Source organism: Phodopus roborovskii, unplaced genomic scaffold (genome assembly GCF_943737965.1).
Source record: "Phodopus roborovskii unplaced genomic scaffold, PHOROB, whole genome shotgun sequence".
Classification (NCBI taxonomy): Eukaryota; Metazoa; Chordata; class Mammalia; order Rodentia; family Cricetidae; genus Phodopus; species Phodopus roborovskii.
In genome coordinates, this window is record NW_026126598.1 from 4,533,231 (window position 1) to 4,560,641 (window position 27,411).

The window sequence follows — 27,411 nt, forward strand, 5'->3', positions numbered from 1 at the left end:
TGGCACTGGAGACGGTAATGCCTATACTGAGCCTTAATTATTTTTATGAGTATGTATTATTTTACATGTACATACATATATGTAGGCATAATATTTTTTTATGTGTATCAGACAACTATGTCCTAGACACAGATCATAATGAGCAATGCTGCCACCTGCTGGTCAGAGAAGATAGTACATGCATGGGTCAGATACTAAGAACTGAGAAAGTCCTGTGAGGAAATGGAGAATGGGGGGTCTTTGAGGGCACAGGCCATACTAGCCCTCTCTGAGCAGGTGGCCTTAAAAGTCAAAGACCCAGCACAATGGGGGGAATATGGGCATTTTGGGGAGAATGTCCCTTTTCAAAGCTTAAATCTACTAAAAGACAATCAAAGCAAACCATCCAACCAGCAGGGATCCCAGCCTTTAGAAACCAGGGTGTGACAGCTATTAATTCTGATAGATGTGAGTGAGGTTTCACCCATGTCACATACAGTCTTCAAAAATAATGTATGGCTGGTCATGGTGGCCTTTAATCCCAGGACACAGGAAGCAGAGGTACACACATCTCATGAGTTCAAGGCCAGCCTGGTCTACAAAGTCAGTTCCAGGCTGTAACACAGAGAAACCCTGTCTTGGGAAAACAAACAAACAAACAAAAACAAGAAACAGAATGTCTGGCCTGGAACTGGAGAGAGCAGTCCCTCAGCAGTAAGAGCACTGGCTGCCCTTCCAGAGGGTCTGGGTTCCATTTCCAGCACCCACCTAGTGGCTTTGGTAACTCCAGTTCCACGGATATGATGCCCTTCTGACCTCTCCAAATACTGCATGCATGTGGAGCACAGACATTCCTGCGGGTAAAACCCTCATACATACAAAGTAGAAACAAACAAAACTCTTTAAAAAAGTATGTCCTGAAAGGTACCCAACAGAATCCCAATCCAGGGCTCAAGCAACTTTCCAGTAGGAAAGGACAGCACTGATGTAGGTGGCCTGGGAGAGACCAGGAGACCTGATCTCATGATAAGAGGCTTCTGTCTGGCCTAGCATCTGTCCATCTTGACCTCCAAAGGCAATCTTGTTCTCTGCTTTTGTATTTTGGGGTTTTGTTTTGTTTGAGACAGGGTTTCTCCGTGTAGCTCTGGCTGTCCTTGAACTTGCTCTGTAGACCTTGAACTCACAGAGATCTGCCTGCCTCTGGCTCTGAGTGCTGGGATTAAAGGCACGTGCCACCTGGCATTCTCTGCTTTTATGTGATTCTGCTTATGGTTTTAGTTGTAGTGTTATATTCCAGTCTCAAGACAGAAACGTCTTACTTCAAGAGACATCAATGCAACCAGCTGTGAGCAGTAACTGAGGAACTGCTGCACTTCAGGGCAAAATAGGCACATCTGGGTGGGAGGACCAGAAAGAGACTCAGAAGTGGGTCTCTGGCACTAGGCCTCAGACTCAGAGGATGTTCTACTGGTGTACCCCACACCACTAGGCTGGTGACTGGGAAGGGGTTGGACCTGCATGATTCTAAAGCCAGAGTCACTGGGGTCGAGTGCCCCAGGGCAGGACGGGAAGCAAAGGGAAAGAGTGGGAAGTAGAAGTTAGGCAAGACAGGAAATGGTGCAGGACAGAAAGCGAAGCAGGGCAGGAAGGAAAGTGAGATAGGAAGTGCAGAAGGAACTGGAAGCGAAGTAGGAATGTGATGGGGATGTCCTTCTGTATGCTGTGAATATTGTTTCTCTTATTGGTTGGTGAGTAAAGCTGTTTCGGCCAATGGACAGGCAGGAAGTACAGGTGGGGCTACCAGACCAGGAGAATTCTGGGAAGAGGAACTCAGAGAGTGAGTCACCAGGGAGACTCTATGTAGCTGCCGAGAAAGAAGAGCATTCTCCGGTAAGCCAAGACCATGTGGAGAAACATAGATGAATAGAAATGGGTTAATAATTAGAGAGCTAGCCAATAAGAAGCCTGAGCCATCAGCCAAGCACTCACAATTAATATAAGCCTCTGTGTGTTTGTTTGGGACTAAAGGGCTGCAGGACCAGGCAGGAGAGAAACTTCCACCTACAGGAATGGGAAGTAGGACAGGACACAAGGTAGGAAGTCAGGAAGTAAGGCAGGAACAGGAAGCAAGGCAGACCAAGTAGTGAGACAGGAAGTGAGGCAGGCACAGGAAGTGAGACGGGAAGTGAGGCAGGAACGGGAAGCAAAGCAGCCAGGAAGTGAGATGGGAAGTGAAGCAGGGACAGGAAGCAAAGCAGGCAGGAAGTGAGACATGAAGTGAGGCAGGCACAGGAAGTGAGATGGGAAGTGAGGCAGGAACGGGAAGCAAGGCAGGCCAGGAAGTGAAGCAGGAACAGGAAGCAAAGCAGCCAGGAAGTGAGACGGGAAGTGAGGCAGGAACAGGAAGCAAGGCAGGCCAAGAAGGCAAGATCAGGAAGCAAAGTGGGGCAGGAAGCAGAGGGAGACTAAATGTCTGGCTGCCTTTGTCCTGTCCACAACTGTCCTCAGACCTGTCCCCAGCGCACTCATTAAGCTCACAAGGGGTCCTCTCTGCTCTTCTCATCTATGGCTCAGCCCAACATGGAAGTCAGGGCAACAACGTCTCACATGTCTGAGTGAACCAACTGCCAAGAGTCCATGGCTCCCAGGTCCTGGAGAGCCTGACTCCTCACCCTCCATTCACTGTGTCTCTCTCCTGACCCCTGCTGCCTGGCACTCACACAGCCTTCCTGATTTAGCCCATCAGTTATGTCCCCACCCACCCAGAACCTTTCCACGTGCTGCCTTAGCCTGTAGCATCATACCCTCACCCATTTCCTTTCTTCACACAAACGTTTTTAATGAGATTTTCCCTGAAGAGTCCAAACCCAGCACACTAACCCCTGAGATGTGTGGCTTCCTGCCCTGCTTCTCTGGATCACAGAGCCCCTGGGCCCAGACCTTGGGTGCTTTCCTGCTGCTTCCAGGCAGGGTGTTGCTGGGCTTGCAGATGATATGCAAAGGCACTCTTGGAGCAAGAGCTATGTCATGGAAAGAAGGGAGATGCATCCTTCTTTGTGGAAGGGTGAGGTGGTGTGTGTGTGTGTGTGTGTGTGTGTGTGTGTGTGTGTGCGCGCGCGTGCGTGCGTGCGTGCGTGTGTGTGTGTGTGTGTGTGTGTGTGAAGCTGCGCAATGAAGCCAGTGAAGCTTTGTTGAGGCCAAGACTGCAACACCTGTTCAAGTGGAAAGGGATGGAAAACTCTGATCTATGAAATGAGCATTGAGATGGGGCTGCTCCCATCTTTCCGAACCTGGACCGGGAGGCCACGCCCCTGCAGAGGACCTGGAACCAAGCTATGGAGCCCCAGGTAACAATATGCCCTGTGGGACTTTTTTTTTATATAAAGCATCAGAAAGACGAGGTGGGGTAAGGTCACTGTGGCTTAACTACACTCGGCTGCTGGCATTGCATAGCTGTGTCCACATCTGGGCCCTAGTCCCAGGTGGGTCTTCTCTAGGGAGTGGACTGAGGGTGAGAACCCACAGGATGCCAGGTTCCTGGCCCCTCTCCCATGTCCTCACACTCCCTCCAGTTAGGGTAAATCCTGGGAAGACATAAACAATGTCCATTCACCTCAGGTAGAGGGGACACCAAAAGACCCCAGAAAGGATTCCATTCAAGTCCCTCTTGGTGAATCGGTGAATTTACTGAGGTTGCTTACAAGCCTGTGTCACTCTTGGAGAGCCCATTGCATGAAGACTTGGGAAAAGCTGCACCATGGGACAGTCCCTGAGCAGGTTACAGGCAGTTACACTACTACAGAGCCCCAAGCCCTGGTCAGCCAGTGTCCAGCCCTCCAATGTAACAGGCCTGGCCAGCAGGGGTCCCCTGTGATCATCTCAACTGCTCTGCTCCGGACAACTGCCATGCCATGCCCTGCCTGGAGGACACAGCTGCACGCAAGGTGTGTTTAGACTCTCTTTGGTCTGTGGTTGGTTCATCTGGAGGGAATAGACATGTTTCATGTCCCCTCAGAAAGTATCACACAACGAGGCCTTATGTAATGGAGATCTCCCCAAAAGTCCTTCTGTAATGATGAGGCAAAAAAAAAAAAAAATCTCATTTGCTTCTTGGAGAACTTTTTAATGTAAACACAAAATTTCTGAAGAAATCCTTGAAAGAAATCTGAAGAAAACAACACAATCTGTAAATGTATTTTGAAACAGGCTGTGACGTCAACATAGAAATACATCCTGAGGACTGACTCCCTCAACCACACACCCCTGCTTCACCAGAAAGCCACATTCAGGCACCTGCTTGGTGGAGAGGCCACCAGAGCACAAAGTGAGGAGCGCATCGCAGGCCAAGGACTCAGGCTGAACTTGAAGGAAACCCGGCCACGAGTGCCGGGAACTCTGCAGCTAAATTCAAAGGCACTGAAGCAGAGCGGGGGTGGGTGGAGCTGCACAAACACAGCTCTGTCTTCAGAGCTTTCAGGAAGCTTCCAGGCAGGAGTGTCTCCACTACAGGCTAGCTCTAGACCAGAACACACAGGCCAGCCTCCTGCAGTCGCTCTAGGCACATGGGGTGTCAGGCTGGGAGGTGTGAGGTGAGTGAGTGACATTCACCACTAGAGAGGTGGTGGGTTTCCGAATGGTTCAGGATCCCTCAGGCTTGGTGTTCTGAATCAGCATGGCTAGGTCAGATCCAACCAAAGGAGGCTGGGACTGAGTGAGCATCCACACACACAGTCCGCAGTTGGCGGAGTCCACCAGGCTTGGTGTCCTTCACATGCTCAGCAGGCAGATAGGCCATCCCTGGGTACCTCACTCACCAGTGTAAAACAGCCCACATCTTCACACCGCCTATCACAGTTTCTCAGGGACTCTGGGCACTGGTGGGGGTTCAGCTGAGATGCTGGTCCTTCAGATGCTGACCAAGAATGGCTTCAGTGAGCACCAGTCTTGACTCCATCGTCGTCGCCATCTTGCCTTGAGACTCTAGCAGCACCAGTGAGTGGGGAAGAGACCAACGTGAGTGCAGCACACGACTGTGTGTCACCTCCACGATGTAGCAGGTAGAAGTGAGCCAGTGACTCTTCAGACCCTTACACTTCCTAGGGCAGGGTCACCAGAGAGCCCCCAAGAAAGGCCCCGAGGGCTGCGAGACCAGGTTTTCCTGTACATGGCTGCCTAGGGCCTGCCCATTGTCCTTCCCAAGGCAGTGTCTAGCTTAGAAAAAGGGGGTTCGATGTTAATATATTAAGGAATTTAATTTATGGCTATTTAAAATTACAGCTACCTTACAAAACAGTTCCATGGTGATTCTGCAAGCAAGACATGAACAGAAATCAGGCCCAGTGCAAAATCTCTTCATTATCACTGTCAGCCAAGAGAGCACAGAGCACACCCTAATTAAACTGCACACACATTTGTAACACTGACATCTTTAAAGAAAAAAAAAAGTTGGATTTTTCAATCATTCCTATTTCAGGGCTACTGAGACAAGGCCACCATTGTGAAATCTCTGTGGCATCCTTCAGAGCCCAAGGCCATCTGGACTGGCATGCTGCATCCGCTTGGCTCCTGGTGTTTTCATGGTATGAAACCTCTGTGGCGCTCCATTCTTCATCACCAATACAAGCCTCCGCACTCAGCGCTAGCCCTAAGGTCTGAGATCACATGTGGAAGGACAGGACACTGATTCCGCTGCAGACGTGGTCGGAGTCTCTGAGGACAAAGAGCTCTTGGGGTGTGGTTGCTATGACAATGCTGCTGCTAGGATAATTCCAAGGATCACAAGCAAAGTGACTACACAAATGAGGACGAACATCACCTTCTGCAAAGAAAAGAGACAGGAGTCTACAATGCAGAAAGAAAGCAAGCACCACCCCCAGGATGTCCTGCTGTAACTCGGCAACCTAAAATTGGCCATCATGAGGAAACATGCTCCAGGTGAGAGAGGAGGGAACAGGAAACTGCCTTTCTAGACAGGGCACAGCTGTCAGGTCTGGATGGATGGGTGGATGGATGGATGGATGGATGGATGGATGGATAGATGGATGAGTAAATGTGCATGTATGCATGTGTGTTTTATCTGCAGGCACTACAGCAAATGTCCAGCTGGCCCAGGCAGAGGATCACACCTGCTTTCTGGGTCCTAGCAAGAGCAAGCAGCCCATGGGCACCCACAGAAAAGCAAGCACTTCCCTGACCATGCTGGGAGCCACCATCAGGCTTTTGTGACCATATTAAAGTGACCTCACATGCTATAGGAAAAATAAGCAAAGTGCATGGTTCTACAGAGACTTGTGAAAATACTGAACAATAGTAATTATTTTTAGCAGAGAAAAATCAGTGTCATCTTTTTCAGTAGACTAAGAGGATGGCATCAGGAAAGACAGATAGACCTCCTTTCCAAAAGACAGAGGCTGCAAGTCCTTCTCATCCAAGGACAAATTCTCTCTTTGCAAGCCCACAAGAGCTGATGGCAGCCATACCCGACAGATGCTCAAATCATGAGAAAAGCCTCATAGGAGGAAGGCAATGAGGAACCCAGCTTGGGAGAGCCTCGCTTCTGCCACAGTGAAAAAAAAAAAATTGAGAGGCGCCACAAGTGTGATATGGTCATGGTCAGTGTTTACAAGGATGACTTTGTGCAGTGGGGAATCCCCAGGATGTAGGGGGTAAGTCCCATGGATGTGACAAAATAACTTTCCACACTGATCATGCAACACCCGTGGTCCTGCCGGAATTAGCAGGCAGGAAATTAAATGCCAGGCTTTTCATTTTAGTAGGGATCTGCTGCCAAGTAGGAACCTGAGAAAAGTTTGGTCTGTTGCTGTCATCCGCAGCTTAAGCTCCATTCTCTTGGTTCCATGGTGAACTGAGCAGTTAAGAGTATTTTACAGTCATTTTCAGTTACCGTTATTCTGAAAGTTACAAGAGATGAACTAAACTGCAGTGTTCGCATTAGTTTTCACTGGGGACAAGCTCTGTGGGGCAGTGGCCACCTTGTGCAGAGTTGAGTGCCTTCCCAGTCTGTGTCACCTCAGTAAACAGAGGCCACTAAGACCTCAACCACGCACTCAATGGACAAGCCCCTGTGACTTTTAAGTATATTAACACTGGGCAAACACACTACTGGCTGATTGAAAAGGTTAATAAGTAAATTAGTTGATTAGTCACTTACTGCCACCCTGAGGGAGAGGCAAGCACCCAGCGCCATCTACGCAATCATTTGCCAACCGACAAGCCAATGATTAGAGCCAGGACAGCAATGACAGCCACCGCAACAGCAGCAATTATCCACTTTTTCTGTCAAAGAAAAGCAGGCTGATTACACCACCACGCTGATTGCACACTGCCACAGTCAAGGGCATCTTTCACTGGGAGTGAAGCGATTGCCAGAACTCATTTTGAACTCTAAGTATATACAGGCCCTCTCCTGACGCCTACAACAGTCTTTACTTCCCAGAGGGGCTTGATCTATGAGGTCAGGTCTCTTAGAGTCAGTCTACCATTGTAACCCAGTAACACTAGCTTTCTCCTGGACACATGACAGGCGCATACCAGAGTTTGAGATGGATTGAAACACAGAACACATTCCCAGAAACCCTGAAAGTCAGAGCTTTGGCAGAGGAAGCAGCCGGCTTCTGCCTTCCACCTGTAGCAGGCAATGATGCCCTTGGCAGGCCCTCAGCTGTCGTAAAAGAGCTTGCATGCACATACGGTGCTCTGAAGATGGAGACAGAGGTGTTACAACCTGTTGCCAAGTAGACATCATCCTTGGAACCTCTGCAGGCAGCAACATGGAACCCAACCCCACTCAAGCTTCAGAGATGTTATGGGAGACACTCAAGCTAGCAGAGTACATCCAGAATTCTGCGCCAGTAGCATCCACTGTGGCAGAATTCCCTTAAGACAGTCTGGGTGCATGACAGAAGCCTAAGCAAAGGGGCATCTGCCTTTGAGACTGCCTCCCAGGGCTCTTACACAAGACAGGAGCCACAGCCTCACAGCCAGTTACCTAACAGAGCTAACAGCTCTCACATACAATGTGTCACCAGTGATTTTTAGGGAAAACCCAAAGTCCATCCCTTGTTCCTCCCTCCAGGTGACAGTCAAAGGGAACAGAGCTCAAAAGAGGCAGGTTCGTCCTGACTTGAGTTTCTAAAGGGTTTTAATTACAACACTAAATGGCTGGTATACAAATAAGCCAATCAACTTAGGAAATTTTAGTGAAAAGAATTATCTTGCTTTTAAAATAAAGCACGTATTGAAGGCATTTCGCTCCTTCCACAGCTAGAGACCAAGAGAAGAGAATCCACCTAAGGACTCAGTCCTCAGCAGCGTGACTCACCCGCCTGGCTTTACTCTGATATTTGATGGCTTTCTTGGTTTCTTCCTTGGCGTGTTCGACATAGTCTGCAGCATTCATCACATTTCTCTCGATGTTGTTGACCATTTCACCCTGAAAACAAGTTTCAAACTCAGCAAACATCAAATCGCTCTGCCAAGTCTCCTGAGACAGCTCTCATGTAAGCCCAGCACCAGAGGGATGGAGACAGGATCCCTCAAGGTCACAAAAGAGGGCAAGGCTGGTGCAGACGTGCCAGCAAACACAATCCAATCCAATCCATGTGTCAGAAGCAGCTGAAAGGGGTGGCAGCAACAGTGACAGGTGAAGACTGTCCACAGATGAGTTATGACCCGACATATCTTCACAGATCCACAGTGAAGGGAGGGCTGCAAGCTCAGGTCCATCTCATGTTTTACTGCTGTGTAAAACATTCCACACGCAAAGGATGATGTCATTTCTAACAGGCAAACTAAGTACAGCCTCCGGGTGACAATGAACTGATGATCAAAGATGAAAATGGAAGAGATGCCACAGTATGTTAGGGGTGGGAGGGGGCGATGCATTACCTGAGTCCTGTCCAGGAGGAGACAAAGTCTGTAGCAGCCAATAGCAAAGCATTGGAGAAGGATGGACAGATAACTATCACTCATTCACAAGCAAATGCCCTAGTAAGTCCTCACTCTGCTTCTGGATCATCAACCTAACCCAATGCAGACTTCTAAAAGGTACAGGGAAGTGAGGCCACAAATGGTGGCTTGTCCTAATGATGAGGTTAATGTCCTAATGATATGGTCTCCATGACCACACAGTAGGAATGGAGTGATTATAACCAAAGCCTGAGCCATTGCAAAGCTTTGTGGTTTCAAAATCAATCTACCATTCTTATCACAACTACTTCCCTCTGAACCTGGAAAGTCACCAGATACCCCAATCCCCAGTTCTTAGACCAAGTGGCAACTGGTCCATCCCAGATCAAAGAGAACCACACGTGTCTAATCCCTGACCATCCCTACCCACGGATACCCATAATAACCCACCAGTGCCTATCCTTGCCTTTACATAACTGTTAGTGTTCTCCACAGGTGTATGATACTTAAGATTTTTTTTGTGTTTTTTGTTTTTGTTGTGTTTGTTTTTCAAGCAGGGTTCCTCTGTGTAGCCCTGGAAGTCCTGGAACTTACTTTGTAGACCAGGCTGGCCTGGAACTCAGATATGCATGCCTCTGCCTCCCTATTGCTGGGGTTAAAGGTGTGCACCATCACCGCCAAGCTATTCACATGTTTTTATGACAAGATTTATCAAAATAAACACCACTCAGAGTATGTGGGGATGGATAACCTAAACCCTTTACATATCCAGACCATCACAAAACATTACTAGCTATCAGCAAAGGTACCCTGACAACCGATTCTCAAACAGGGAGAGCCGGGCAATGGTGGTGTACACCTTTAATCCCAGTAAAGGGGAATCAGAGGCAGGGGGAATCTCTGTGAGTTCAAGGCCAGCCTGGTCTACAGAGCTGGTTCTAGAACAGCTAAGGCTGTTACACAGAGAAACCCTGTCTCAAAAAGAACAAAACAATAATTAAAAAGCCTGTCTCAGTAGAGGTCAGCTGCACTTGTAGCCTGCCCCAGACTTTCCTGGGGTCTAAAAAACCCTGGAAGACCAGTTCAGTCTCTGCAGGTTCCCACTGCAACTGAGTCAGTATGGACACATCACACGTGCACATCCAACTTGATGTTGTTACACTAGCAGGACTCTCTGGTCCTCCCTACCTGAGCTGCAGAGCAAGCAAGAACACCACAGAGGGAGTGTGGGCGATGTCAGGCTCGCTGATTTTTATGCTCAAGTTTAGTCCTTAGGCATTGTTCTGATCCTTTCTCCGTCATCCTTGTGGGCAGCAGCCCCAAAAGAGAAGGCCTGCCTTTTCAGGGTTCTTCGCTTGGCCACCTCCTTCCTCTGGGAGCACTGTTATATGTAGCTGAGGTCACATGATGTGTGTTCATGTATTTACACTTATATATATCCATGGCTATAAGTAAGGTTTCTGTATATCCTTTAATTTTAACCTAAACCCAGCACAGACATTTGAACAAGCACCTGGTATTCCCTGTGGCTCTCTACCTAAGTAGCTGGCCTGTGAGCATGGCATGGCTCCTGTAACTAACCAGTGACCTACTGAGGCAGTATATGCTCAGGTCTCAGCTCAGCATCAACACCTCTAACAACTCCTGAATTCTGAGACTGGATATGTACATAGCCATGGCTTTTTTGGCCAGAGCAGGCTAATTCTCCATGACCAGCCTCTATATGGAAGGTGCTTCATTACCTGGGTCTCCACGAACATGGCCATATCCATGAACATCTCGTGCAGCTCTCGGATGCTGGTCTCCAGCTTCATGATGTCTTTGTGACGTGACTCGATCTCGTTGAGAGCTTGCCTAGTAATTTGTGAATCCGATATAATCTTCAGAAAGTAAATGGAAAAGTATTACTAACTCCAGGCTGGCTGATAAATTAAGGCAAAAATGCCCATCTGGGTTAAGGTGTGTGCATACATGGCTGTGGCACTCACATCCGAGATGAAGATGGATGGCTTCCCACTCTCCAGCATCTCCTCCAGCTCATCGTCAGTGGTGGTCCTCCCAGCTGAAGGACAATGGGAACTGCACTGAGGATGCAGTATGGCTCAACAGCCAGGGATGGTCAACTCATGGGACCACTAAGGTCAACCTGGGCCATTAACATCGCCAACAGTTTTTGCCTGCCCTTTCTAGGTCCTTTCCTGGACAGGTTAATGTGGCAGAAATGTGACTTTGATTTGCCACAAACCCACCCTGCTGTCACAGAGGAGCAGCTGTGCTCTTCTACAGATTTACCACAGGCTTCTGGTCAGAGGGAGCTAAGCTGAAGATGGCATGAAGATGGCAACTGGATGAGCAAAAACGTGGGAGGTTATCACCTAGCCAGGTGGGAAGGGCCACAGGACACAGAAATGCCTGAAGAAATCTGAACCTCAAGCTTTCCAAATGTGACTGACATAAGAGACTAGCAGTTACAATGGACTCAGCACCGGCCCCTCACTCCCAACTCCGAACACATCTGGCGGACTCTAGGCCCAGGCATTAGGAAAGGGTCAGGTTCATGGTGTGGTTAAGAGGTGTGAAGGGTCCTTGAAAGAGTGTCTCCCACACTCTCCCTACTCACTGATCTCTAGCTGGCGCTGGATGCGGCCTTTGCTTCGCTCCCGAAACAGGATCTGCGCTTCGTTGTACTCTGTCATGACTTCCACAAACTTCCGGGACAGCACCGAGTGCTAGAACATGGAAAACATGTCGTTACTGTTATGAGGGCCATCCCTTCCTTTGGAAGAGGTAGAACTTATGACTGGGAAGCTCAGACCGTTACTCAATTCCAGTAGGAAAGAAGAGCAAAAGTAGCAATGGAAGCTGCATGGCCTGGGGTCACAGGTGGTGGCACACAGCTATAATCCCAGCACTCAGGAACTCAGGAGGCAGAGGTAAGCAGATCTCTGTGAGTTTAAGGTCAGCCTGAACTACACAGTGAGCTCCAGGCCAATGAGGACTGCATAGTGGGACCCGGTCTCAAAACAAAACAAAACAAAAAAAACAGCAAGCAAAGAACACCACCACTACCAACAACAAATAAGCTGTGACCTACAGCAGTCAGCTGACCTCTGGGGGTGGGCATTATGGGAGGCTGAATCCAGCTGGTAGGCTAGATCACACAGGGTTGAACTTGCCAGGTTTCAACCACAAATCCCAAACAGTTAAGACCCAAAACCACTAACACCCAGATGATCTGGCTGGTCCCCTGCTCTGCGGCACAGACCATGGGGCGTCTCCTCACAGTGAAGAGATGCAGCCCATGTGCAGACATAGTGGGGGGGGGGGGCAGGCGTGGCCATAAAGATGAAACAACTGGGCTCGGTGTGGCTCTGTGGCGGAGCTATGCTGCACACATGCTGGGAACCAGCTCTAATCCTGGCACAATGAAAACTGAAAGTGCTTTGAATCTGGGCAGTGAAATCCTCTTCCGTATCACTTCAGTCTAATAAGGATGAAAGACTGACCTGAGTCCTCCGTATCCGCAGGTCCACCGAAGTTCGGTTCCCACTCTCCTCCTGATCACAGCTCTGCTCAATAGCTAGGAGAAAGCAAGGCAGAATCACCCAGATATACAGCAGTCAGTCTCAGGATGGCCTCAGTTTCCCCATAAAACCAAAGAACAGGTGACCACTTAAAATAATCCTGTAGAGCAGTGGTTCTCAACCTTCCTAATGTACAACCTTTAATACAGTTCCTCATGCTGTGGTGACCCCCAACCATAAAATCATTTTCCTTGCTACATCATAACTGCAAGTTTGCTACTCTTATGAATTATAATGTAAATTTCTAATATGTAGGGTATCTGATCTGTGACCTGTGAAGGGGTCATGCAACCCCTCAAAGTGGTCAAGAGCACTGTTCTAAAGACTAGCCACTAAAAGGAATGTTTATAATACTGCACACACATATGTATTCAATGACAGGCATGCACAGGCACTTGTGTCTACACACATTAATACACATATAAGCATATATACAAATCCCAACAATATATACATGCATACAGTTGCATATATAAATGTATGCATATACACCAAAACCATAAACACATGATACAGAAAATATAAACAAAAGCATGCACAAATATGCATAAAGGTATGTGACTGTGCATGGGCCTTGTGTTTGTATTTATGCATTTGTATGCTTGTGCTTGTATGTATGTGTTTGTGTACCCACATGTTTGTCTCTGTGTTGTTCTGGTTCTGTTTGCATGTGTGTACACTTGTGTCTGTAAGCATTTGGTGTGTATACCTGGGGTGTGCCAGGTGTCTTTAAATATCCAGTCACTGTAATGAGTCTGAATTAGATATAAAGTGGTGTATTCTTGGGAACAACATTGTTTTTAAGGTGCACACTCTCGGGGCCTGCCTTGAGACCATTGGGGAGTACACTAGGACCTGGGCAATAAATATGTCTGCCACCATGGAGTTGCTGTCCCTGAGAAGAGGGTGTGGTGTGCAGAGATGAGGTTGGCTTCTTTTGATGTCTCTATGAGTTAAACACACGTCTTCCTCACAGATCAAGGAAGGGAACTTCTATCTAAGCTTTGTACTGAAAGCCACAACCCTCACCCAGGCCAGGTGTCACCCTGAACCAGAGCATCACGATCTCAGCTGGGCTCCTGGCAGCTGGAAAGCATATTCTAGCTAAGAGAGCCATCTGAGAGCTTTGGTACTCACTGAAAGGCTATTCCCCCTTCCTCAGTGTCACCAACAGAGTCACTATGAGATCCAGCGGCCCAGATACACGTATCCAGCCTACTTGGAATTAGCCTCAACTCTTATTTTGGAAAATGTAAGAGTAACAAAGGTCCAAGGAAAAGGTACCAAGGTCCACACCCACCAGTACCCAAGAAGGCAGACTTACACTTCAGCTTGCCTCGGATCCGGTTAGCTGTTTTCTTGATCTCTTTGTTCAGGTCTTCCAGATCATCTTTTATTTCTGTAAAAGTTCCAAATAAAACACCTGAGCTGGAACACTCAACCCCTGCACACCCGTGCATCGGGCCTTCTTTCCCAGTGCCTTCCCAAGTGTGCTGCCCCCAGCCACCACTGCCATGCCCAGACCAGCTCCTGGTGCACTGAACAGGGCCATCAGATGCAGCTGGTGGGGAGCCAGACTTGCAGGCTAACTCCTGCTGACCTTCACCAGGACAGGGAATGCGCACAACCACACCCTGGAAGAGGCCTGCCTAGGCACCAGAGGTCCCTCCTGTTGTCACCATCTTCCCAGTCCTTGTTGCTCCAGCAGACACACCACACATGCCACCCTCCAGCAGACCTGGCTCCGGACCTTCGGAGCCAACTCTGGTGCCCCCAGCTATTCTCAGGGCAAAAGATCACCGGCAGAGCGAGCTACCTGACAATGGCAGTCCCACAGCAATGTCTAAACCCCTACAGTCTCTGGGGGACCCCACCCAGAGTCACAAAAACACCCAAGGAGCTGCACACTGGGGGGGGGGGCTGGCAGATTTGAGGGAGGCCCTACAAACCCCTAGTGTGACCAGGAACCAGAGACACTCTGAGGCTCCCCCGGAGGAAGCAGAATATGCAGCCTGAAAACATGCAGATTGGCTCCTTTGGGGCAGCAGAGTGGCCAAAGGACAGCGAGCTGGTCTATAGTAACAGTGTAAAAGGGACCAGACACTGAGTAAGACTCCACAGGCCACGCCTCATTTCCTGGGTTTTTCTGTAAGTGGTAACCAACACTGAAAGTTTCTAAACAAAGGCATTCAACGTTTCTAAGTAGAGCTGGGATTTAGATAGATCGTGCAGACATCCTAAGGCACTGGGGAAATGGAAATGCTGTCTGAGCCCAGCCCGGCCCCACCCATACCCCCCCACACATGCTCTGTGAGCACACACTGCACACAGCTGACCTCCAGATCAAGAATCTCCTCTCAGTCTTCATCACTAACCCAGCTCTGACAAGCAACCAGCCTTGCCAAGTCAGCCTACCTGTTGTTAACGTTCCCAAACACAAGATCCACCATCCCTCAATGGTGGACACAGTGCAGACCTCTAGCCGAGCCACTGTCATGCCAAGAGTCTGACTGGGCACATTCACACATCCCTTGGATCCTACCTAGCAGGGGTCCTCCCTTGGCTGGACACTGGAACTATCCGGGAGCTTTCAAACACCACAAAGATGCCTGGAATGCCAAGGGGACCTGGGCATGCTCATAGGCATGCACACACCGCTCCATCTAGGGGGAAGCTGGAGGACAGGCAGGCAGGCAGACGGACTTACTTCCTTCTGGGTTTGGGGCAGAAAGGATGATGCTGTGGTTCTTTTTCACGTCTTCCACGTGCTGAGCAATCCTGGCTATGCTGCTTCGAATCTCCTCCACCTAGGAGAGACACAGTGGTAAGGTCAAAGCGGCCAATGCTGTCATCTCCCACAGAGGGAGGCTGCAGAGGAAGACATGTAATCCCATGTAAAGAATGAGCTGCCCTCCCACTGTCACTGTGATTATTGATTAAAAAAAAATGCTAGGCTGTGATGACACACACCTTTATTCCCAGCACTCAGGAGGCAGAGGCAGGCGGATCTCTGTGAGTTCAAGGTCAGCCTGGTCTACAGAGCAAGTTCCAGGACAGCCAGGCTTCACAGAGAACCCCTTGAAAAAAAGAAAGGACCGGGAGGGGGGGGGGGGACGGACTAGAGAGTTGGCTTAATGGTTAAGAGCACTGGCTGTTCTTCCAGAGGAAGACCTTGAATGAGGTCTAGTGCCCTCTGCTGGCCTACAGACAGAAGACTGTATACATAATAAACAGAATCTTTAAAAAAAAAAAACCCTCAGTGGGTGAAGGTGCTCGACACCAAACCTGACAATCTGAGCTTGATCCCTGAGACGCATGTCTGGAAAGACAGAGTCTCCCAAAACTTACCCTGACTTCCACTTGCCTGGTATAGTATACAAATGAGTGTACACACACACACACACACACACACACACACACACACACACACACAATTAAAATGTAGTAAGAACAGAAATCCACTACATGCCTACTGTTAATACTAAAGCAACATTTCCCAGCAAAACTATATGCTGTAAAAATCCCCATACTCAAGCCCATGTAACGCCAAGTAGAGGCATATGACTATATAGCAGAGCAGTGAGTACCCCATGCCCATGGGAAAAGGAAAGGGAACAGCCTCCCATGGGGAAGCCCGCATCATCCTGGAGGTCAGCCCTTCGTCTTCCTGAATGTGTACATGGTGTGAGCAACTCACTGCAAGAGTCCTTCAGATGGACTTAGATCTTCAAAGCTCTGTGGTCACTCAACAATGGGGCCCTGGAGGTGTCCTGGCCCCTATGATTGTTACATTAGAAACAAAGGAACCTGTTCAACTAGGAATTGGAGACGAGGAGGCTGACTGGTGGGGATGTCCAGGTTGGACCCAGATAGAACCTGGCTACAGAGGACGCCACATGACGGCCACAGCAGGAGGGGCACTGCCAGTCCCTCCTCCTTCCCTCACTTTAAAATAGTTACATAAATTATAGCCACTGTATGCTAAGACCCATGGCCACACCCTGGCATTGCCTTCCATGGAGTGGGGGCGGGCTTCACAGGTGTTAAGATCTGAGCTGGGAGTGATGGTTTGAATGAAAATGGTCCCCACAGAGTCACAGGGATTAAGACCTGTGGCCTAGTTGGAGGAAGTATTTAACTAGGGGTGGGCTTTGAGGTTTCAGAAGCTCAAGCTAGGCCTGGCAGCTCACTTCTCTTCCTGTTGCCTGTCTTTCCAGATGTGGGACTCTCAACTACCTCTCCAGCACCACCTGTGTCGCATGCCACCATGCTTCCTGCCATGATGACAATGGACTAAACCTCTAACCTCTAAGCCAGTCCCAAGTAAACGTTTTCCTTTGTAAGTACTGCTGTGATCATGGTGTCTCTTCACAGCAATGACACCTTAACTAAGACCCTGGGTGATCTAGCTGGTCCCAGATAACTGAGACTAAAGAAACATTGTCAGCTGGACATTGGCGGCATATTCTTTTCATCCCAGCAGAGGCAGGAGAATCTCTGTGAGTTCGAGGCCAGCCTGGTTTACAGAGCTAGTTCCAGGACAGGCTCCAAAGCAATTCAGAGAATCCCTGTCACAAAAAAAAAAAAAAAAAAAAAGAACTTCGTATTGTCAGGAAGGGACAATGTGATGGGAAGAGAAGAGATGTGCACTATGCATCATTCAGAAGGCAGGGGCTGCAAACCAAGAAAGTAGTCTCCGGAGCCCAAGTGTGCTCCCTCATTCCTCTGCAGTTTAAATATTAGCTTCACCTCAGCCTATAACACTGAAGACACATAGCTCTGGAGCTGGGAGACAGTATGTGCTGCTTACAGTCCCCAGTCTTCTGGTCACCTGTCACAGCAAAACAGAAAACACATTTGCACATTTTTATGAAAAAGTACTTCCTTCTTCTCGAGGTCTTGCTTTACTGGTCTTTAACCAAACCCTCCCTGGTCAGTAGAGAATTCTGTCGTTTCCATCATTCTGTGTGATGTGTACAGTCTAAGGTGTCACTTCACAGGAGCAACTATGGAATAAAGTCTGTAACAAATGCAACTTGTGCTTCTCGGAGAATCCCGATGATTCAATGGTTTCAGAACACAAGGGTCCTACTTCACACGTGGCCAACAGCAACAGCAAAAGTGGTCCCAGACACTGTGCTTGAAGCCAGGATTCTTGGACCCAAGAGCCTGGGTTCCCGAGAGACCACAAGTCTCTTGGTGAGACCCTTTAAAAAGCTACTCCAGAGGTGTGGTTGGCTTCCCATAGGAGGAAGGACGGCTTGGGACATTGCAGCTCCGTGTCATAGAAAGAGCAGCAAGTTCTGAGGCCTGACTCACCCACCCAGGTGCACTGGTCCTAGTCCCACAGCGCCTCCATCCCTTGTGAATATCCAGCCCTTCCTCCCAGGCTGTCTGCATCAACAGTCACTTGAATCTGTCTTGATATTAACTGCAATGACTCTGAAAATCTCAAAGAACTTACATATTTCAAACTTTAAAAACAGCCATGATCAAGAGGAGGCTGAGGCAGCAGGATGGCAGGGTCAAAGGTAACCTGGGCCACACAGGGAAACATTACTCAAAACTTCAAATTCAAAACAAGCAAAAATAGAGTCACATGTCAGTCATGATGAGACACACTGAGAACCATGTATGCGGCTGGGTGACTTCCCTGTGGGAATGACATGGAAGTACGGATGGCTTCGTTGGTACCAGTGGCACGACCTCATGCTACCACAGTCAGATATACCGTCTACCATCAGCCAAACGGCAGATCTGGGGTACATGGGTGTGCTGTTTGACATGTGACGACAAATACTGTTACAGTCAGGTATCTAAGGCCAAAGGTAAAGTCGGAGGCTGCATTTCATTAAATACATACCTGATGGAAGAAATCATCCATGAACTGGTCCTTTTCAACAACCACGACAGTAGTGTCTCCATCGTCGTTTTTCCTACACTAGAATAGAACACATTTTCAAAGTGTCACAGAGGCTGAACAGCAACACAGGACCCACAGCACCTCAGCACAGGACCTCAAGCGCAGCAGAGCAGCCACACTCTACAGCCTACTGCTTCTTCATTGTGACAGCTAACACCAACAGGGGAAGGAGTGAGCCCAGGAGGACAACAAAGGCCAGATACTTATACAGGTGCGGTCATCTTCATCTCAGTCCGGGTCACTCAAAACAGGTTGTCCTCAAAAACCAATGTACACACATGTACATACACACGCATACACAGAGTCATCCTGGGGACTGACTCTGGACTCTGAGCATGCTAAGCAAGGGTTGCATCACTATACCTGTAATATTAATATTTTCTGTAAAGATTAAAAATGCTACTGGGGGTGGAAGGTGGAGAGGTGGTTTAGTGGTTAAGAGCACTGGCTGATCTTCCAAAGGTCCGGAGTTCAATTCTCAGGACTCACACCCATGGGATGCGATGCCCTCTTCTGGGGCGCAGATGAACATGAAGGCAAAACACCCATATACATAAAATATATAAACAAATCAATCTTTCTTTAAGCTAGATGGTGGTAGCACGTGCCTTTAATTCCAACAGTCAGAAAGCAGAGGTAGGCAGGCCAGCTTGGTCTACAGAGCAAGTTCCAGGACAGTTAGGGCTACACAGAGAAACCCTGCCTCCAAAAACAAAAACAAAACAAAACAAAAAAACCACTCTTTTAAAAATGCTACTGGGTTTGGTGGTGTACCCCTATAATCCTAGCACTTGAGAGGTGGAGGCAGAACGATCCAAGTTCCAGGTCAACCTCCAGCACACAGTGAGTTCAAGGCCAGGCTGGGAAACAGCACTAGCTAACTTTTGTAGAGTAACTTCTGCGGTATGTCAGCTGGCACCCTTACTTTCTAAGAGGGTTACGACCACCACACACTGTTTAATAATAATAATAAACACTCAGACAAGGAAAGAGGAGTTGGGGAAGACAGAGCCAAGTAACACTGAAGAAAACAATGGTGATGTCACAGACATAGTTAAAATGGATGGAGCTGCGTTTTAGCAAATGCCTAAAACAGAATCAAAGATACACAGAATCAGGCACTTCCTAAGCTAGATGTATGGCCTTGGATCCCGAGAGTGCTGGATGATGGACTATAACCCAGCTGTTGCTTCCTTTGAGGCCTGGGGCCTTGTGTCTGCACAGGGTGCTAGAGGGATGCTGGCATTTGACTCCCAGTAACCCACCTGGAAGCCTCCCTTCCAAGCAGTCAAAGCCTCTAGCAGCACAGACTACTCTAAATTAGCTGGAAGTCGCTTTCGTCAACAGCTCTAAACACCCCCACCCCCCACCCCCGCCACCCCTGCCAACCCCCAAGCTGGTCTACCCCTGCCAACCCCCAAGCTGGTCTCTAAATCCCACTGCAGAGCCCAGCCTGCCACGAGGCACAGGGGAGGGACTTGCTGAGCTCTCTCCCCCAGGGCAGCCCCGTGAGTCAGCATTAGCCCAGCCTCCCTTCCAGCAGCCAAGCTCAGCAAGGCATTTTAGGAACCTACCTCCACTGCTTGGGGAATCAAGTCCTTACCCTGCAGGCCTGACACCCAGCAGTATTCCTTTACCACCCAGGAAACTTTGCAAACAAAATTCTACTACAATTCCCAGCTAAGAAAACTCTGCAAATTTAAGAAATGTGTTAAAGCTCGGGCAGTCTGGCATGCACCTTTTACCCCAGCACTCAGGAGAGAGAGGCAGGGATCTCTGAGTTCCAAGCCAGCCTGGTCTACATAGCTAGTTCCAGGGCAGTCAGGGTTATGTGAAGAGATGCTGCCCTCTTCCCCACCCCCCAAAAGGAAGTAAAAGTAAGGAACTATGGTATGAAAGCACAAATTCTGCCTCTCTCAATGCCACCCAGGATCCTCACTGAGGCTTGATGAGCTCTTCCCACATCTCATGCACCCTCTTCTGGTGCTGTCTGCATGGATAAGATGGCTGGATAGTTAAGGCTGGGAGTATGGCTCTGAGATAGAGACAGGAGTATGAGAGGAACCATTGTCATTAGGGAGATAAGACTACACAGTCAGGACCAGCCTAATTAAAAATTAAAGGGACATCATCTAAGAGGATGCCTTATACATACACGAAGCCTAGCACAGCCCCCTCTGGCTTCTCAGTACCACATGCCTACACTCTGTCTTTCTAGTCCACGGATGCCCCTTCTGTGTGACTTTCCCCCAGAGTCCAAGTCACACTGTCAGTCAACACACTGCTCTCCCAGATGCCTCAAATGAAGGACAGTGCTGAAGTATGGCAGGTTGTCCCAACAGCCCCAAGCAAGGGAATCATGTTTGGGACAGGGGCACTGACATGCCTGGTTAGGATAGCTCACTCCACATGAGGGTAAGCTACGATCATTAAGCTGAGACAGTCACAGAGCAAGGACAACAACTGTGAGACTCAGCAGAGGGTGGCCCAGAGGATCTCTGCATGCTTGGGAATGGAGTGTCAAACAGCAGTGTCTCAGAATCTAAAATACAAAGAAAAATCTTAGCCATGGCTTTTAGAGGCACCGATACCCTGATTTCACACCTGAAGCCTCAAATGCCTTTGGAAACTAGGGCAGGAAGATCTCAAATTTGATGCCAGAAAGCCTGGTAATAATGCCACACGCCTTTAAGCCTGGTACTTGGGAGGCAGAGAAGGTAGATTTCTGTGAGTTCAAGGCCAGCCTGGTCTTTATGGCAACCAGGACCACACAGAGGTCCTGTCTCAAATAAGAAACAACTTGAAGCCATCCCATACAACCCAGTGAGATCCTGTTTGTAAAAGAAAGAAAGAAAGAAAGAAAGAAATTAGCGTTGGTGAGGCATGCCTGTAATTCCAGCACTTGGGAAGCAGAGGTAGGAGGGTGCTGAGTTTGGGGCCAGACTGGGCTACAATGAACTCAACCTGGGATATATAATAGGACAGGGAGGGAGGGAAGGAGGGAGAGAAGAAGAGAAGAAGAAAGGGAGGGAAGGAGAGAGTGAGGGGAAGGGGGAGGGGAACGGAGAGGAAGGGAAAGGCTGTCTGTGGGTTCTGTAAGTTGTCCCCAGCGCCATGAGCACCTCAAGTACTCCATTTCTGGCAATGCTCTCTAAGAATGCACCATGGCCTGAAAGTGTACCCAAAGTCACAGAAGCACAAGATAACAGAAGCAGCAGTTCAAGAAAGAGTGATTACGGAGTCAGGAGCACACGAGAGACACTGTTCTGCACCTCTGTGCAGGCTGCTGGGACAGAAGGTGACCATTGCCAGGGACACAGAGAAAAGCCAGACAGGGACTTCCGGGTGGACAAGGTGTGAGCAAGGCTGAGAGGGAGCAGGGCCATGGAGGCTAGGGAAGCTGTCAGGAAGTGAGCTCATCCTGCAGCCAAGGGGCCAAGAGGAAGTCTGGCCATGGCGGATGCTCTCAGGCCATAGAGTTTAGATATAGCTTGAGCAAAAACAGGAAATGATTTGTGTATGGGAAAACCCAGAATCTCTTATACATGACCCTGATTTACTAACATACTAAAACGCAGCTCACTGTGCCTACCCCTCTTCCTCCCTCCACCATTGGAATCCACAGCACACGGCCAAGTCACTTCAAGTCTGTCTCCAGACTCTCTGTGCTTGTATGTTCTGTTAGTCAGAGACTGAATCACCCTGGACACAGAGTCGAAGCAATCTCAGGCAAGCTGCTCCAGGTTTTGTATTAAATGAGCAGTGGATCAAAGCAGGAAGCTTCCTTCAGCCTTTACAAAATCTGTGAGTGCAAACCGCTTCCCATGATTACTCTTGTTTTGCAATAAGGTATTAACTACATCACCCAAGCTAACCTGGAACTCAGAAGCTTCCTACCTCCATTTCCCAAGCACTGGAATCACAGCCATTCAAACAAGGTAATTTTTAAGTCCTTCACAGGTGATCACCACGAGTGCCTTTTCCTCAGGTGGATGGATGCACACACAGCCAATGAGGAACCTTTCTGCGAAACCTCAAACTCTGGGTCTCTATGGCCATTATGGTTCAGCCATTTTAACCACAAAATTAAACACTGGATCTTATCTACAAAAGAGCAGCATTTGGATATATGGTGTGAAGAGGCAGGCTACCCATCCCAAAGCACTTGGAAAAAAAAAAAAAAAAAAAGAATGCATTTCACTAAACAAAAATTAAACTTATGTGGTAAGTAGTCCTTTTTGAAACAGGATCTTAGGTAGCCCAGGCCAGAAGGTACGAACTCAGAATGCGTTACATTTCTGACCCTTCTGCTTCCACCTCCCAAGGCAATTACAGCCATGGGCCACCCACCATGCCCAATTTACATGCTCATGCCTATAATCCCAGCATGGGGAGGCTAAGCTAGGAGGTCAAGATCAGCCTAGGCTACACAGTAAGTTCATAGCTGCCCTGGGAACCTCCCAAACCTCCCCAACCCAAAAGGAAACAAACACATTAAACATGTCAAATTCAATTCAGATAATTTTATACTGGGGATGTTAAAGAGAACGTGGCTTTTTCTAACTTCCTGAAAACAGAAAACCTAGTAGGTATCAACAGTGTAAGCCCATGGCACTTGCCTGCTTGTCCCAGAGGTGCCTGTGCTAGAGACACACCTCCCTCTGAGAGGCAGAAAGACAGCTGTCAGACAAGAAAATCAAAGTACTGAGAGCTCTGAATATAAATTACTCGCACAGGGGATGGGACTCAGGGAAGAGCACTTGCTGTGCTCCCACAAAGCCCTGAGCTCTATCCCCAGCGCTGGACTAAACAACTGAGGTTCACAAATCATTTGCCTGAGCTCCAGGGTGGAAGCTCCCACTAGTGATTTCTAGCTGCCCAGTCCTTGCATGGAAATGGCAGGGCACTGGACCAGATAAGGTCACTTCCAGGTCCAAAATCCTACAAGAAAACCAAGTCACATATTGGTTGTGTCTAACACACACAGACAATGTGTATGTAGGGAGAAGCATAGGTCCTAGTGTATGTACATGTGAAAGCCAGGCAACAACCTCAGCTGGCATTCCTCCGCCACTGTCCTCCTGGATTTTTGAGACAGGCTTTCTCACTGCTCTGAACTCCAGTATGCCCCAGGAATCTGCCTATTTCCACCTCCCCAGAGTTGGAATTACAGTATGTACCATGATGCCTTCAGAATGTGGCTTCTGAGGACTGACCCCATTGTCCTCAAACTTGCAAGGCACTCTACCAACTAAACCATCTCCCCAGCCCACAGATCCACATGTCCTCCCTATTTCTGGAAATCCTGGAATAAAGATTGACTTACTGGGGCGGGTGATATGGCTCAGTGGGTCAGTGTGCCTGCCACCAAACCTGACAACCTCAGTGCCACTGAAGACTCAAACGGTGGAGGCCGAAACAACTCCAAGGTGTCTTCTGACTTGCACGTGTGCACAGTGGTGCACGCACTCAAATAAATACATTAAGTTTATGTATTCGTTTTTTTGTAAATTTCTGTTTGAATCGATAACTTGAGTTCCATTTAGGAAAAAAAATGAATGAATTAGGTTTGGAATCAGAGTTGGCCCTCGGCACTCTTCTACCACTCTGTTCTACTCATCTATGTATGGAGGGGCTTTGGGGCTTTGACTATCATAAAACCAGAACAGCAACGCTGTGCTCTGAATCAAATATTCAGCCGAGGCTTAATTCTTTATGTAAAACAAATACATCCATCTCATTTGCTGTCATCCTAGATAATTGGTAAGTGTATGGATACAAAGGAATTATTTTGATACATCTATGATTTATCATCATCAGTTAATGCTCCATTTGCACAACTGTCTTACAGACATACGTGCAGGCTCATGTTAAAATTTATCAAGTGAAAAGGGTCACTAGCAGGAACACTTAAGGAAGCATGTCCTAGGGAAGTGGGCCTGAGACCCTGCTCCAAGGCTGCAACCATTCAGACAGTTGAAGCCGTGTTCCCATTGCAAAAGCAAAACCAGCCACAACCAGCAGAAATCACTCCTGTGTTTTCAAGGGGAAGAAATCCAATTGATTCTATCATCACCAACTCCAATTCCATAGCAACCACCATGTTCATAGTGGTGGCATCTTTACATAGTGGAATGCGTGAAATCAAGTCACTCAGTACAATTCAACCCTAAAAAAAGATTGATACTTCATGTGCAGCAGTATAGATGGAACTAGAAGCTGGTTACAGTGAACGATGTTGAGACAAACAAGGGGGACCAGTCCCTGGGTTCCAGAAAAATGATAACACACAGCTAAAGCACTGCTGAGTTAGCATTAGAGACAATGGCATGCTCTTTAAGGTTTTTATCATAAGCATTCTTTCTAATGTTTATCCTCCTGTTAGTAAGCAAAGACACTGGTAGATTGAGGCAATTGACTCCCTCACTGCTCCAGCTGCCTTAAGCAAAGGGACTGACTGTCAGTCAAACAGCCATCTGGACTACCCCTGGGCCGGCACCAGCCATGTTGAACATTGCATGCTTTGAGGAACCTACACAATGCCTGCAGCTGACTGCTCCAGCTCCTAAAGGCACAGCTTCTGCCAGGGTTTTCAGTCTGCGCTAGACTTTGTGCCATCACAAGCCTTTGTGAACTCTGGATGACCCTGTATCCATGTCCCCCAAATCAGCAGGATGGTTGCTAAAGGTGAAATGTTGGGACTGGTGCAAACACAACCTTCATTTGCAAAGGAGGTCTGTGATTGGTGCACCCTTTCCCCATGCCTATAACAGGCTGCCCAACTCATTCAGTGCTCATTTGGTGAGTGGGGTATAGCCCATGCAAGCTTCCTTGGAGTGGCCTTGCCCCACCCACTTCCAGTGGGGCAGGAGGGTTTGGTGGCACAGAGAGAATGACAGACGCAGCAGACAGCCTGACGGCACACTGAGTCACAGCAGCTACAAGGGAGGAAGGGCAAGACCAGGGTCAACAGGGGCAGAAGCAGAAACAGCAAAAGTGGCAGTGACTGCACACGCACAGTGGGAAGCAGCTGAGATCTAGGGTGTGACAGGAAGGAGCAGAGAGCAACAGAGCTGAGCCGGAGGCACACAGAAGTCTTTAAGGGTCAGAGACAGTTCCAGAGGGCTGTCGGGTCTTTAGGGACAAGGGTCTCAGAGCTCAGCTGAGACAGTTCTAGCAGCTGTTAAGGTCTAAGGAATCCCTGATGCCCAAGCACACTTACTCAGGGTCCCCCTCCTAGTGCCCAGAGCTGTGACACTAGAGGGCACCACCCACGGCTGCTCCTCAGGGCTGTCAACAAATCCTGCCAGAGTCCAGCACTGGGAGCAACTTCCCTCCCTTCCCAGGTTACTACCTGGATCTTGCAAAAGATCCCCAGGTGCGTTGAGGATCACAAAGCAAATCAGCACAGAAACACAAATACAGCATGTGTAGACATTAAAAAGCTGCTTTCCAGGGAATAGAAAACAGAATGGTTATAGGGTCTGGGAAGGGAGCAGTATAGACAGGTGGCTCTGGGGTCCAGGTGGAAAGGAAAAATGCCTTCCCATCCTCTGCATAGCAGTGGATGACTATAGTCAACGTATGCAAGTAGCTATTGAGGAGGGTCTCAAAGTACTCTTCCCAAAGAAATGATAAAGCATCAGAGAGGGTATGGTCAATCACCCTGACTGGGCCCACACTGAATACATGTCTTGAATGTCACATTGTACCCCAAAAGTGGGTGCAATGACTGTGTCCACTACAAATGTAGATACGTATTGTAAGCCCCCTTCCCCCTTTAAAAAGCTCAGCCTTTCCCTTGTTGCAATGCTCACTAGTGACTAAAGTCTTGCGTTAAAGCGTAAACACATTTCTGGTCCCCAGTGCACTGGGAGAAATACCTAAGGCAGCTGTGGGTGGTGCAGATAACACCAGGCATCTAGCCCCTGGGCTCCAAGTTTGTGTGAAGTGTCTGTGAGGGACCCTTGGTACAGCATTCTGTGCCAAGGCCATGAAACAAAGCGGCGGGAAAAGGGCCTTTACAGGGTGGGGCGGTTAGTTGGAGAGGTTGTGATAAGAGCCTTGCAAAAAGACCAGGCAGGCAGTGTCATGGTGAGTCCCAAGCCAGACATCAAACATAAGCCCAGGCCAGGAGGTGCAAGCCCAGCCCTTGCTCCTTACCTAGAACCCTGAACCACACTCTCACCTATTGAAACCAGCCCTGTTAGGGGACAAAGGGATCCTGGCCCAAGCATTGGTCCACAGCAGCCAAGAGGAAAGAGTCCACCTCCCAGACACCTAATGGAACCTATAGTCCCGACAACCTGCCTGGAACCCAAGAACCCCCCCCAGCAGCCCTGCCCAAGGACCCATGGAGATCTCACCCAGAAACCCTCCCCACCCTAACACCCTTAATGGCCCCAGGAAACCTAGAGCCCTTCCCCTGAGACCCTGCTCAGAAACAGTGCTTGGGTCCCTCCTGTGCATCCTGTAACTCTTGGAAACCCTGGAGCCCACTCCCTGGAACCCTACTAGGAGGCCTCTTGGGTCCTTCCTGAAGACTACTCCCAGCCAGGCCCCAGGACACCTGGAACCCTCTTATGAGGTCCCTCCCGGGTGTTCTTCCTCAGAGCCCTCTTCCCTGGTCTCCCTCTCCAGGACCCCCTCCTGGCTCCCCTCCCGGCCCTTCTACTCAGGATCCTTCTAGGGTCTTGCTCCTGGACTCCCCTTCCTGAGTCCCTCCCCCATCATCCCTCTTCCAGGGGTCTTTGCCTCGGACCCTCAGCAGCCCGCCCGCCGGCCCGGACCGCTATCCGGCGCGCCGCTCACCGCCGTGAGGTCGGGCAGCCGGTCCCGCATCCCCACCAGCCAGCAGGGCGGGGCGCCCGCCTCTCAGCTGCCCGGCCGCACACTCTCGGGTGGCCGCGTCGCCGCCTCTCTGCCAGCCGGGGTCCTGGCCCCGCGCCGCCGCCCTCCCTCGGGCTGGCGCTACCACGGCAACCGCGCCCGCGCTCT

At 49.1% G+C, this 27,411-nt stretch overlaps 1 protein-coding gene across 2 annotated transcripts; it reads right to left on the minus strand.

The window, feature by feature from the left end:
* Window positions 1–4,078: 4,078 nt before the first annotated feature.
* Window positions 4,079–27,411, minus strand: Stx2 (syntaxin 2). Of its 2 annotated transcripts, XM_051204906.1 has the most exons (11): window positions 27,226–27,411; window positions 18,355–18,432; window positions 15,199–15,298; window positions 13,816–13,890; window positions 12,414–12,487; window positions 11,528–11,636; window positions 10,896–10,969; window positions 10,650–10,787; window positions 8,321–8,431; window positions 7,151–7,275; window positions 4,079–5,797 (listed from the first exon to the last, which is right to left on the minus strand). In XM_051204906.1, the coding sequence occupies exons 1-10, from the start codon at window positions 27,253–27,255 to the stop codon at window positions 7,195–7,197; spliced, it is 870 nt and encodes a 289-aa protein (XP_051060863.1). In that variant the 5' UTR covers window positions 27,256–27,411; the 3' UTR covers window positions 4,079–5,797; window positions 7,151–7,194. The 2 variants fall into 2 exon arrangements, with proteins under 2 accessions (XP_051060863.1, XP_051060864.1); XM_051204907.1 differs by lacking the exon at window positions 7,151–7,275.

Excerpts from the sequence above, each read along its gene's own strand:
- Stx2 (XM_051204906.1), bottom strand. The coding sequence starts at position 27,255 with ATGCGGGACCGGCTGCCCGACCTCACGGCG. Across the intron at positions 11,637-12,413 it reads TGCGGATACGGAGGACTCAG|CACTCGGTGCTGTCCCGGAA; the intron begins GTCAGTCTTTCA and ends TCCATGTTCTAG. Across the intron at positions 7,276-8,320 it reads ATCAGAGTAAAGCCAGGCGG|AAAAAGTGGATAATTGCTGC; the intron begins GTGAGTCACGCT and ends TTTCTTTGACAG.